Source organism: Propithecus coquereli, unplaced genomic scaffold (assembly GCF_000956105.1).
Source record: "Propithecus coquereli isolate 6110/MARCELLA unplaced genomic scaffold, Pcoq_1.0 Scaffold203, whole genome shotgun sequence".
Lineage (NCBI taxonomy): Eukaryota > Metazoa > Chordata > Mammalia > Primates > Indriidae > Propithecus > Propithecus coquereli.
The window spans coordinates 3,669,577-3,683,858 of NW_012145301.1; the positions used below are offsets into that span (position 1 = coordinate 3,669,577).

General features: G+C 40.1%; 1 protein-coding gene across 1 annotated transcript; it reads right to left on the reverse strand.

The window, feature by feature from the left end:
* Positions 1-1,228: 1,228 nt before the first annotated feature.
* On the reverse strand, positions 1,229-11,946 carry TRIML2 (tripartite motif family-like 2). The gene is made up of 7 exons (XM_012644006.1): positions 11,758-11,946; positions 11,385-11,480; positions 9,420-9,614; positions 7,751-7,891; positions 6,291-6,313; positions 6,015-6,115; positions 1,229-1,728 (listed from the first exon to the last, which is right to left on the reverse strand). The coding sequence occupies exons 1-7, from the start codon at positions 11,944-11,946 to the stop codon at positions 1,229-1,231; spliced, it is 1,245 nt and encodes a 414-aa protein (XP_012499460.1).
* Positions 11,947-14,282: the final 2,336 nt, after the last annotated feature.

A 14,282-nucleotide genomic window follows, 5' to 3' on the forward strand; every position in this document is an offset into this window, starting at 1 on the left:
GTCTGTTCCTCGGCCCATCTTGAAGAACTTGGCCTCCACCATACTGGAGAGTATTCCTACAGAAGGGAACGTAAATCATATGCTGCTTTCACTCTCTGTGGACATTGGCTTGGGTTTTTAGGAAATTCAAATAGAATGTGACCACCGTCCTACCTAGTCATGCTTATCCTAATAGATTCCTATGCAACGGGAGCAGAGCTCACTTTTTGATACGATGATCTAGATTTGATTCCTTATCTTTGTTCCTTCCTAGATACTTAGCAGCTATACGACTTTAGAAAAATCAAATCAGCTCTCAGAGTATCAGTTCCCACATATGAGTAATAAGATTAATATATCCTTATAGGTTGTTAAAAATACTAAGGGAGAAAAAGTACAATTAACTTTTCACATAGAAGTCCCTCTATAAATATTTTGTTTTCTTCTTCCCAGAATTATATAACCACCCCTGAGTAAGGATGTAAGATAAAGCATTCGTTAGTGGATCACCAGATAGAGAAAGAGAGCAAAGATAAGACATCAGTACAATACTACTTATGTGTTTCAGAGCATTGAACTATTCAGGCTTATTTTAAGAAATCTAATTTTTCTTGTCAGAAAGAGAAGTAGAAAAAGAATACTTGGAAAATAATTTTAAAATATTCACATTTTCCATAATTCTTCCTCCTTACCCACATAAAATAACCAGGGAAATTAAGTAATTATTCTCTATTTGGAACTTAGAAGTCTGGATACTTACCGTCAGTGACAGGATGTCTCCATCCTCAGGGCACTAGGATGGTACACTGAAATCTAAACTCCTGCTTTCATTCCTGATTCTACCTGTTTCTGCAAATGTTTTCAGAAATATGTCCAGAGTCCCTAACTTACTTCTAAGGACCCCAGGCCGTTTTTCTTTTCTAATTCCCCAATCCTGTGATGCATATGCATTTGTTCTAATTAGTGTAGGGTCTTTCGGTTATCATCATTCATGATTCAGCTTAAATGCAACCTCTTTCACTAAACAGGTGTTGAAAGTCACATGAACACAAAGTCTGTGGAGTATTAAACTGGCTCCAACTTACAGAACTCTTTTATTGGATTACTTTATTATTTCACAAAGTCTTGCTTTTAACTCTCTGAGCTCCTGTGGTCTTGGGTTTCCCACATGGGAAGATTAAGGGGTAACAGTAACATTACAAGAAGGAACATGATGCGGGGAGATGGTGAGAGAGTCTGAATTTGTGTCTCAATTTGGGATACAAAGAGAAAATACAGGCCTAAGAGCTCCTTGGAAGAAGAGGCGAGAGAAATTATAAATGAGGGTTCTCTCTGTCACATTGTAGAATGATATGTGTCCATATTCATAGTCTAGGAAAACTCCAACTTTGTGCATTGGCTTTCTCAGGGAAACCCTTTTCAAAGGGGGGAAAACCCAGAAGGTATAATCAGTCCCCATCATGGACCCCATGAGTAAGACTTTATCTCCAGAGGCTGTGGGCACGGTGCCCTTTCTGTTTGCAGAAACTTGGTATACGCCCAATTGCCACTTGGTCGCCTTTTCCACATCTACCTCCCAGTAGTGCCTCCCGGAGGTGAAGCTTTCCAGACCCAACACAGTGGCCCCGAAGTCGAATCTCCCTGGGTCGCCAGGCACATCTTTCTGGACACTTCCAACTCTCACGCTTCTCAGGTCCTCAGACAAGACCAGGCAGGGATGAGCTGTTCTGGGATCCAAAGTTATGAATCCTACAAGGAAAGGAAAACTTGGTTAGCCTAGGGGTTCATCAATGCCAATACCTGAGACATAATTTCTTTTTTTTATTTAAAAAAAGTTTTGTTTTTTTTTTTTCCCTGACATAGGGTCTCACTCTGTCACCCAGGCTGGAGTGCAGTGGCATGATCATAACTCACTGCAGCCTCGAACTCCTGCATTCAAGCAATCCTCCTGCCTCAGCTTCTCAAGCAACTGTAACTACAAGCACCCACCACCACGCCCAATAATTTTTTACTATTTTGTAGAGATGAGCTCTCACTATGTAACCTGGACAGGTCTCAAAGCCCTGGCCTCAAGAGATCCTCCCGCCTCAGCCCCCCAAAGTGCTGGGATGACAGGTGTGAGCCACTGCCCCTGGTTCACAGACACGATTTCTAACATACGGGGGCTCCTTGCTGGGTTGGCATGAGTTTCAGGCACAGACGTCGGAGAGGCAACTTAGGAGCATCCAGGAAAAGGAACTTCTAAGCTTTACTTCAACATGGACATTATAGAGGTAAAAAAGTCAATAAGATGTTGGAAAGGGACAAAATCTAAAACCTAATGAGGAAGAACAAAACAACGACTAATGGGCTAAGGAGAGGTTTAGAAGTAGCTTCACCCCAGTGGCTTCAAAACTGTCCTGGTAACCAGGCCCACCCAGACATCATCTGGGACCCAACTCTATAGTCTCCTAAGGATCTTTTCTAAGCCTGGAGCAGCCAGAGGCACTGAAGTCTGCTACCAGAGCAGGTGATTCATGGCTCTTCCCTGTGACTCACTCTATGCATCTTAAACATCCCCACAGTGTGAAGTAGATGCCTAGAAATTGCTGACAGTAGGCCCTTGACATTTAGTAAATCAAGAGAATATACAAACAGAGACTAGAAAACCCCTGAGAATCCTCAAGAAAATCAAGCTGGGAGCAAGAACACTTAATGTGCTTCCTTATATTTGAATGAATATGCCTTCTTCCTATCTTTGACTAATCCCTTCTCTTATCTCTTTCTGCTCAACCTCTAACTCTTGTGATTTTTCAGGCTTGGTCCTGGGACGTTTTTCTTTCTACTACTTGCATTCTTTCCCCCCAGGTAACCACACCTACCTGAAGTTTTAAATACCTTCTATATGTTCATGACTCACTCCATATGCCAGATGGACAAAACACAGGAATCCCAAATATAAAATATCCAAAATGGACCTCCAAGCCTATCCCTCCACAGGCTCCACATCTCGGCTAACAGCTCTCTTGTCGCCTTAGTTATCTAAGCCATAAACCTGGAGTAGTCCTTTCTTTCCTATTTTCTCTAACATCTGATCCAATAGCAGGTTCTGTAAATTCTATTGCTTGACTTCAGTAAGTTAAATTAACTTGAACCTCGGGACTTGCAGCCCAATTCACATCATTATTAGGGTGGTCTCAAAAGCCACGTCTTGATTTTTAAATTTCAAGTTGTCCCAGACTTAGTATCTCCAGAAGACTGGCAGAAACAAATGCAAATTCTCTCTGGAAAAATGCGCACCCCCATTCCTGGCCTCAGAGAATTTCTAAAAATATTACCTGAGGAAAAAAGGAAGCTTACTGTCAAAAATAATTAAGCATATACCGACAAAATAAGAAAATCACTATTGAGTAAGACTAGCAGAAATAAATATGTAAGGAACTTTAGATATTGGAATTACCAGACACAGATGCTAAAGTAACTTTGCTTACTATCTTTGAAAAAAAAATAAAATCTTAAAAATATCTACAGGGGCCAGGCGCGGTGGCTCACACCTGTAATCCTAGCACTCTGGGAGGCCGAGGCGGGCGGATTGTTTGAGCTCAGGAGTTCGAAACCAGCCTGAGCAAGAGCGAGACCCCGTCTCTACTAAAAATAGAAAGAAATTAATCGGACAACTAAAAATATATATAGAAAAAAAAAAAATTAGCCAGGCATGGTGGCGTATGCCTGTAGTCCCAGCTACTCAGGAGGCTGAGGCAGAAGGATTGCTTGAGCCCAAGAGTTTGAGGTTGCTGTGAGCTAGGCTGATGCCACAGCACTCTAGCCAGGGCAACACCGTGAGACTCTGTCTAAAAAAAAAAAAAAAAAAATATCTACAAGATAGAGGAAACTAAAATCAAAACTAAACAAATTTGACAAAGAACCAAATAGATTATTCAGAAATCAAAACCAAAATGATTAAGTTAAATGTGCCAGTGGGTGCTTGATGACAAGGAAAGAAAGCTACAGACCAACATCCCTCATGAACATAAGTGTGAAAATTTTTAACAAAATGTCAGCACATTGAATACAGCAATATGTAAATGTATAAAACATTATCAAGCATTTATCCTGGCAATACATGGCTGGTTCAACATATTAAAAAAATCAATATAATTCACCATATTAACAGATTAAGAAGAAAAACATGAATATTTCAAGAGAAAAAGCACTTGATAAATTCAACATTAATTCATGATAAAAATTCTTAGCAAACTAGGAATAGAGGGGTCTTCTTCAACTTGATGAAGGGCAAATACAGAAACCCTATAGCTATCATCAAACTTTAGAGTGAAAGACTAAGTGCTTTCTTTCTTTCTAAGATCAAGAATAAGGAAAGTGTCTGCTTTTACTACTCCTATTTAACATATTGCAAATCTGAGTCAGTACAATAAGGCAAGAAAAATATAGAAAAGGCTTACAGATTGGAAAGGCAGAAATAAACTGTCTATACTCATAGATTACATGACTGTCTTTGTAGAAAATCGCAAAGAAATGTAAAACCTAAAACTATACAACTTTTAGAAGGAAATCTTTGTTGCGGCAGGCAAAGATTTTTTTAAAAAAAGAACAGAAAAGCACAAATCATAAAAATAAAAAATTGATAAATTGAACTTCATCAAAATTTAAAACCTCTACTCTTCAAAAGACACTGTTAGGGAAATGAGAATATAAACCAGACTGGGAGAAAATATTTGCAAAACACATATCTGACAAATGCCTGCTAAATGGAATACATAAAGAAATTCCAGAACTCGGTAAGAAAACATACAACCCTTGGTCGGATGCGGTGGCTCATGCCTGTAATCTTAGCACTCTGGGAGGCCGAGGTGGGAGGATCATTTGAGCTCAGGAGTTCGAGACCACCCCGAGCAAGAGCGAGACCCCGTCTCTACTAAACAAATAGACAGAAATTGGCTGGACAACTAAAAATATATAGAAAAAATTAGTGGGCATGGTGGCGCATGCCTGTAGTCCCAGCTACTCGGGAGGTTGAAGCAGAAGGATCTCTTGAGCCCAGGAATTTGAGGTTGCTGTGAGCTAGGCTGACGCCATGGCACTCTAGCCCGGGCAACAGAGCGAGATTCTCTCTCGGAAAAAAAAAAAAAAAGAAAACATTACAACCCAATTTCAAAAATGGGGAAAAGGTTTGTACACGTCCTTCACCGAAGTAGAGCTACAGAGGGCAAATGAACACATGAAAATATGCTCAACATCATTAGTCATTCTGGAAGTGCGTATTAAAATGAGATACCACTAACGCATCTATTAGGTTGGATCTAATAAAACATAGTAACAATCCTAAATGCTGGCAATACTAAATCTCTCACACATTACTGGTGGGAATGTAAAATGGCACAAGCGGTTTGGAAAACCAGTTTGGCAACCCCACTCCTCATCAGCCAATAGCTACGAAGCCATGCCTGCACAAATATCTGTACACTGGTTCTCACACCATGAAGCTGGAAACAACACCTAGCCATAGAATTGCATAACGATAAATAAATTATGGTATGTTTATACAATGCAATGGAATACCACCAACAATAAAAAGGAACAAATTACTGACACACCTAATAACTCGGATGTACTGTCCCTCAGTTGCGTTGTGCTAAGGGGAGGAAGCTTGCCTCAAAAGACCACATGCTATATGATGCCATTGATAGGACGTTCTAGAAAAGGCAAAACTATAGGGGCAGAAGAAATAAATCTTTTTTTATATATATTGAATTTTTGCCCCTAGAAGTTTTAAATTTTTTGGTGGAATCTGCCTGCGATTACATTTCAGGGCTGGGAAACTGGTAAAAAAAATTTTGTATGGGAAAAGCTTTCAACATAAGGTCATAGTTATTTTCTTGATAATCAAGTTGTCTAATGTACGTAGCATATTAAGGTCTCTAGTCTTTTAAAATTTTTAAACGACTGGAATTTACTTTTATTTAGGGTGGGATGGTCACTTGATTCTCAAATAAAAAACTGAAGTGCCCTGTAATCATGACTATGTATCAACTTACTGTGGAACACTCTTAGTATTTGGCTCATTCCTAGTGTTTGGCATAAACTCAGGTCTGTGATGCGAGCAGGCTCTAGACACTGAAGCAGTAGTGACTCACTCCTATGAGGAAAGGACAATGTCAGTCATCTGCACAGATTGTAGGCTCCTTCATCTGGTGTACGGATCTCATTACGAATCTACCAGTAAACATGACCTCCCAACCCAACCCCAGCAACTGATATGCTTAACTCATCAGCCTCCGATTCCGACTCATTGTTTCCAAATGCAAACTTACCTTTCCAAACAATATCTTGCATTCTGAGGGGAAAAAAGAGACAAGGTTACTACCGAGTATTTGAGCTAAGTCTTTCGTGAGCCGTGCCCATGAAAATAGCGTTTCTTGCAATAACGAAATCAATTTCCATGTAATTTCTTCAGCTTTGTGGTGCTAATTTTCAGACATCAAATTTTAACATGGAGTAGGAAAAGTCAGAAAAACGCTTGAAATCATTTTATTATGTTCCCATTTAATTACGTTGTATACCTCAGCTCAGTCATCTTATTAGAACATTCATTTTTCAAATGACACCCATCTGCTTGCTTTCTATGCCGGAGGTGGCTTGCTAGGCTGGGGGCGGTAATGAGAACCAGGTCAGGAAGCCAGCTTAGCAGGGCCACAGCTGCCTGCACTGTCTGGAGCTGGGCTTGGTGCTGGAACTGAACTGTTTCCTAAGGGTTTGCTCACAGGGACTTTCCAAATGTGCTCACTTTGCAAATGTGGACCTGGCAGAGGGGTATGGACAGAATCTTACAAAGATAGTAACTTACTTTCTGAAAAGGCAATATATTAATATGTTACTGCACAAAATTTAAAGTATACAATACTTAGTCTATTCAGGCTGCCATAACAACACATTACACCACAGATAGACTGGGTAGCTTATTCACGATGGAATTTTACTTCTCACGGTTTTGGAGGCTGGGAATCTCAAGATCAAGGTGCTGGCAGATTAGATGTCTGGTGGGGGCTTGATCCCCAATGGGGAGGCTTCATCCCTGATGGGGAGGCTTCATCTCACTCTAATCTCACATGGCCCAAGGGGTGAGGGGTCTTTCTCGGCCTCTTTTATTAATATAAGGGCACTGATTCCATTCATAAGGGCTTTGCCCCCAGCACCCAATCACCTCCCCAAGCCTCACCTCCTAATACCATCACCTTGAGGGTGAGGATTTCAACATATATATTTTACAAGGGCACAAACATTCAGAACATAGCAGATGCTATACAAATAACTCTCATCCTTGTTTCCAAAGGTTACCAAGGAGTACAACGCGCCTGATTTGTGGTAACCTTTTGCCAAAGTCAACAAGCACAAATGTATACATGTATATATAATACTTACTCTCTAAAACCCAAACAAAAAGCAGTTAGTTCTGTGTCTTTCTTTTTTTACTTAATGAGCTACCTTGAAAATATTATTTTAGAGCCTATAGAGCTGTTTCCTACTCTATAGTTGCAGAATATCCCATTGTATGCGTGTATTATAACTTAACTAACCCATCAATTACTTAACATATTGAGGCACATCTCACTTCAAACTTATTGCTGATAATTTGCAACTGGAAACTAGCTACATGACCTTGCTGTACCGCTGCAGATCACTGGAGATTGTGTTCTGGAAGGGACCCTAATGAGCACTGTCCACTTCTCTTTTCTCAGGTAGCGTAATGAAGGGTTTTTTCCCGGAGTCTTACCTTGAGCACTGCTAAGGCTGGTTCCCCACACTTCTTCTCCAGCTCTGCAGTGGCCCTTTGGAGGCTGCAGATCTGCTCAGAAACTCTGACCTCGCTCTCCTTCAGTTTGTTCATGTTCTCTCTCCCCAGATGGCTCAGTCTCTGCAGACACATCTCTTTATTACTATTCGACAACCAGTAACTTCTCTTATTCCCTAATTCAACTGTATCTTTAGAAACCTTTCCTGCCTGCCGCCCCAGAAACGGACATAATTAGGTGAGGCCGTGACATCCTTCTGCGTCAAGCAGGACACCTCTCAATAGAAACTTGATTCTTTGACATCTAATATGCGTGTTCAAGTTGATGCAGGCGTGTGTGGGCGCGCGCAGTCCACTTACCCAGATTAGCAACGTGCACCTAAAGCACATCATGTTTTCTATCTTTTCATTAAATTAAAATTAATTAAAATTTATTGCAATTTAATTAAAATTAAATTATACCAATTAATAAGAAGGAATAAACAATTATGCCACTGGTATTTGTTTCCTTTTTATTCTTCCAAATATACACTCCACCTAGTCACATAAGGACATGATTATATTATTTAGAAAAAAAATCAACGATTACATATTACATTCTATTGCTAATGAAAGCTTGCTTTTTTCTTGGAGAGTGTTCCTTACTCATATACACAGAGCCACGATATCCTTTTAATATGCTGACAAGTATTCCATATTATGTATTGTAGTACAATTTATTTCGTGAGTTTTATATTGACAGATATAGGATGTTTCTAATCTCTTGCTATCTATAAATGTTATAATAGTAATAATACCTACTTATTGATTGGTTAATAGGTACAAGACACTAATGAGCTTTATGTAGATTATCTCACTCAAACCTCATAACAATGTTATGAACTAGGGGCAATTGTTACCTCCATTTTATAGCTAAACAAACTGAGGCAGAGGTGAAGCAACAGCTCCAAGACCACCTAGGAGCCAGTAGGTGGCAGAACACAGATAGAAATCAATCCATCTGGCTTCACAGGTTAATGCTAACCCATGGCCCTATACTGACACTCAGTTTTACTGCGTTTCCTTGCCCAGGTGTCTTTTTTTTTTTTTTGAGACAGAGTCTCACTGTGTTGCCCGGGCTAGAGTGCCGTGGCATCATCTTCGCTCACAGCAACCTCAAACTCCTGGGCTCAAGCGATCCTCCTGCCTCAGCCTCCCGGTAGCTGGGACTACAGGCATGCGCCACCATGCCCAGCTAATTTTTTCTATATATTTTTAGTTGTCTAGATAATTTCTTTCTATTTTTAGTAGAGACGGGGTCTCGCTCTTGCTCAGGCTGGTTTCAAACTCCTGAGCTCAAACAATCCGCCTGCCTCGGCCTCCCAGAGAGCTAGGCCAGGTGTCTTTTTATATGTATGTAACTATATCTGTAGTATAATGTAGTAACATATATACAAATATATTTATAGCTATATTTTGTCTTACCCATGTGTCTTTTTATATGCATGTAAGGATAAATCCATAGCAACAGAATTGCGAGACGGGTATATACATTCATTTAATACATCTGTGGTTGTCACGGGTGTCTTACTCTGGAATCGACATAATGTTCAGTTCTTTTTCTCATTTCTCAAATATTAACATTATGAGGATGTTGCTTTCAACATCTCACCTGTAGCATTTCCTGGGAGGACTTCTCTAGCTCCGCGGCAAACCCAATCGATTGATTCAGACTGGCTTCTCCCAAGTTCAAGTCAGAGGTGCATCCTGGTAGTCTCTGGAGGTTCAGCTCATTCACTTCACTCAACAACTGGAGCCTTGTTCTATATTCAGACTCAATCATCTCTTTATAATTCTGTTCTTCCTCCTTCCTCATAGATATGGATGCGACAGACTTCAGGTTAAACGTGACAGATAGATGATCTATATTTATGTCTTATATTTACCTTACATTGACCACAACATATTCTTTCCATCTCTAACTACTTCTCACCACCTCTCTGCTACCCACGGCCCCAGCTTACCACCTCCTCGCCCGAATTATCGCGGCAGTCCCTTTCCAGATCTCCCCACCTCAGCTTCTACCCTCCCCTTTATTCAGCAGCTAGAGTGTTTCTGTGAAAGTGGAAGTTAAGTCATGCGGCTCTTTCATTCACGACCTTCCAGCAGTGCCCTGTGTCACCAAAGGTTAGCTGCCCTAAATGGCCCCTTTTCTTCTAATTGCACCAACCACAGCCCCCACTTCCTCTACACACCCCAGCCAGGCACACACCAGCCTTGAGGCTTTGCGCTTACCATTCCCTGCACCTAGAATATTCTCCCCCATCACCACCACACGGCTCAATCCTCTGCCTCCTTGAGTCTCCTCAAGTGCCACTTTAGAATGACAAGGTCCTGATCACTTTAGTTAAAAGTGCATCCCACCTCTTTCCTGCTTTTTAAAAAAATTTTAAAGCACTTACCATGTAACATACTAGACATCGAACTTATTTTGTTTACACCCATTAGAATGTAAGTTCCATAAAAGCAGAACTGTTTGTGTTTTTTTTTTTTTTTTGTCCCAATAATGGACCCCCAGCACCTTGCATTGTCCCTGGCAAACAGTGGGACCTCAATATCTGTTGAACATGTGGTGCCTGGGGCTGAAGAAAATGGGGATCAGTTGAAAAATCTGTATCTAGACAGGAATTTCTTCTTTTCATCCCCAACTGGACATTTATTTTCTTTAAAAAGTGAGAGAGGACCAGGCACAGTGGCTCACACCTGTAATCCCAGCACTCAGGAGGATCACTTGAGACCAGGAGTTCAAGACCACCCTGGGCAACACGGTGAGATCTCATCTCTACAAAAAATAGAAAAATTAGCTGTGCGCGGTGGTGTGCACCTGTAGTCCCAGCTAGTTGGGAGGCTGAGGCAGGAGGATCGCTTGAGCCCAGGAGCTTGAGGCTGCAGTGAGCTATGATGACACCACTGCACTCCAGCCTGGGCAACAGAACAAGATCCTCCTGTCTAAAAAAATACATAAAGAAAGAAAGAAAGAAAGAAAAAGTGAGAGAGAACACCTAAAATCTGCACTACCTGGCACAGAATAAGCATAAAGACATAGTCTGAAATTAGAAGTGAAACGTGGCTAACAGATGGTACGCCCTCAATTTGAATAGCAATTCTGAAGTTAGCCTTTAAAGGGTTGCACAATTTATACAACCACCAAAAATATAAGAGGTGCTCATTCTCCTATATCACTGTTATGAACCGTGTTATTAATTTTTTTGATCAGTGCCAATAAGGGTAATCCCAACAAATGCAAATCCCATTCGAATGCCACCTATCAATTTAATATAGTTAATTTGTATTTCTCTCACCATGAGCAAAGTTCAGAAATTTTTTATACGTTTAAAAGATATTTGCACCTTTTCTGCAAAACTCATTTCTTTGATCATTTTTCTGTTAAATTTCTAGTCTTTTTCTTATTGACTTTAAGAGCTTTTTATGTGTTAAAATATTAGCACTTTTCCCTCTTATGGATTTCAGATTTTTTTTCTGCTTTGTAATTTGTCTTTTGACTTTGTTTACAATGTATTACTTGCTGTCTAACATTATTGGTAATTTTCCTCTAAGAATCAAGGTAAGCACTGACCTGAACCGTCATCATTCTTTCTTGCTCATCAGCCAATATGCTTTTAGCTACTTCAAGTTTCTCCTTCAGTGTGTTCAATATTTCTTGGAGTAACTTCTGTAGAGAAATAGAGCGCAAGATTCCAGGTAAGTTAATTGTTTTAGAACTATTGGAGTTCTAATCTTAAAGAACTAAAAGGCCAATAGCTCTATGTTTTCTTAGCCTTGAAGTCGAAGGTTCCACTAAATATGGAACTTGTCTGGTATTCTTTGATAAACATCAACTAAGGCAATGAATGATTTTGGAGGATCAGAGTATCTGTCCAATCAATCAGTCAATCAATCATCTATCAGAGAAGCTGGCCAGAATGCTTAGGGATCTGTGTTGACCTTACCCTGTAATTCTCAGCGGCTTCTTGTATCCCATACATCATGTGATGCTTGTGTTCCTGGGACTGGAAACAGGTGCTGCACAGTGTGATTTGGTCATCGTCACAGAATAGGTGGGTTGGTTCCAGGTGTGTCTTACAATAGGCGTCTTCTGTGATGTTGTGCCGCAACTGGTGGCTGAACCTTTTGGACATCCTTGTAGGTGCCTCTAGTGGAAGACTGTACTGTTTGTTTCTGATGTGGAGTACTTCCCTGCACTCTGAACAGCAAAAGATTGGCAGGCTTCCTTTGTTTTCTGGAACCCGCACACTTGGCAGCGTCAGGGTCCACAAAGACCCAAGGAAACAATCCACACTGATAGAGCAGATAAGGGCACCCCAGACTCCTCAAATCCAATAGCCCTTTGGCAGCCGTGTGCTTGGGGAAGGAGACAGACTTACGCCAGCGTTCTGAGATCAGAGGGGCTCTCCCAAATCTTCTGACAATCTCAAGCAATAGGCTGAAAATTAATGACAAGAAGCAGCATAATAGAGCACTTCCTTGTAGGTCATTTAGGAAAAAAAAAAAGTTCTCAGTAAAATCACAGTTCTAATAAGCACTTGAGGAACTTCAGGACCAGGGGGAGGAACAAAGTTCATTGATAGAATTATAGATCAAAAAAAATCACAATTATCTGAAAAAGCTATTATTAGAATACTCCCCCCTTTTCCAAATACACATCTGTGTGATGTCAGATTTCCTTCATATACTTTAACCAAAACAACTTATTGCAACACACGGAATGCTGAAGCAGATACGAGAATATGGTTGTTCTGAATAAGCCATGGGTTAAAGAGATTTGTCAAACAATGAAACCAAGTCATTCTTCTCAATACTTAATTTTGTTTCAGAAAAAAAAATTTCATAAAAAATTGTTTTGTTTTTATTATTTTAAATGAATTAACAAATAATTTTAAAATGCAATTTTAATTTCTGTTAGAGTAAAAATAGATGTTAACACACATAAACAAAAGCTTACTGGGAGTGGGGCATAGTGGCTCAGACCTGTAATCCTAGCACCCTGGGAGGCTGAGACAGGAGGACCACTTGAGGTCAGGAGTTCAAGGCCAGCTTGAGCAAGAGCGAGACCATCTCTACTAAAAATAGAAAAATTAGCCGGTGCAGTGGCGGGGGGCCTGTAGTCCCAGCTACTCGGGAGGCTGAGGCACGAGGATGGCTTGAGCCCGGGAGTTTGAGGTTGCTGTGAGCTAGGCTGATGCTACAGCACTCTAGCCCAGGCAACAGAGTGAGACTCTATCTCAAAAAAAAAAAAAAAAAAAAAGCTTATTGGGCTTTTCATCAATAACTTAAGTGCAAAGGAATTCTAAAATCAAAAAGGTGACAATATTGGCCTTAAAAGGCATATTCCCTAAAATGGAATTGTAGATAAATGCATCTATAATTTTGGTATGTTATGTTGGTTTCCCAACCACAAAGGCTGTACAGTTTTGCACTCCAGGCAACATATGAGAAAGGTATTAAACTTTTGGATTATTGCCCACCAGCTGGGGTGAGATAGTATCTTCATATATTTTCAACTTTCATCTATTTTACTATGTGTAAAGCTTTTATTTTCATATGCTTAAGAACCACTTTTATTTCTTTTGCTGTGAATCCTATGGTCAAGTCTCTTATTTTCCTCTATCAGGTTTTTGGCCTTTGTTTTTTGGTCAATTTTAAAAGATATTTATAGATCTAAAAGAGTAGCTTCATTAGTTCTTGATTCTTTGCTAAAAGAAAAAAAGGAGTAGCCCCTTGTATATTACAAAAATTTCAAATATTTTCTATTTATTTGTTTGAATATGCTCTAATTTTTTCTTCTGCTTGGCTTTCAACTCCCTGGTAGCTTCCCTGCTCTTGCCTCCTTAAACATGTCCAGGGTGACTCCCCTGAGCCACCAAAATAAATTCAATTCAAATTTTCCTCGAGTTCCCAGCAAGTTAACGTAGCACACCGCGCCCTTTCTCCTGGAACATTTACTTCTCTTGTCTACCAAGATCCTGCAGTGGATGTCCCTCCTACGTGACTGGTCTGGTTTCCAATGGCTGTTTCTATCTCTGCCTCCTCTTCAACCTCTAAATCTTAGGATGCTCCAGGGTTCAGTTCTGGTCTCAAATTCCAGTCTACAGTCTCTCCCTAGGTAATCTCATTCATTTCCAAAGATTTAAATTTCACTCTCCAATTTAAATCTCCCGGCTGGACACAGAGGTCTCAGCTCTTTTGCAACTGAATGTTTAAATAAGCACCCAAATTAACATCTAAAACTGCCCTGGATCTACACTACTCAATTTGAAATACCTTCCCATTACTCATATCCTTATTTTATTTTATTTGTAGCTAACTGATTTAATCTAAGAACAAATTTAATTGTGTGTCACTTTCCATCCACAAACATACTAAGTTCCTTAGATGCATAAAAAAAATAATTCTAAAGATATTCCGCTGGGTGTAGTGGCTGACGTCAGTAAAACTAGCACATTGGGTGGCCAAG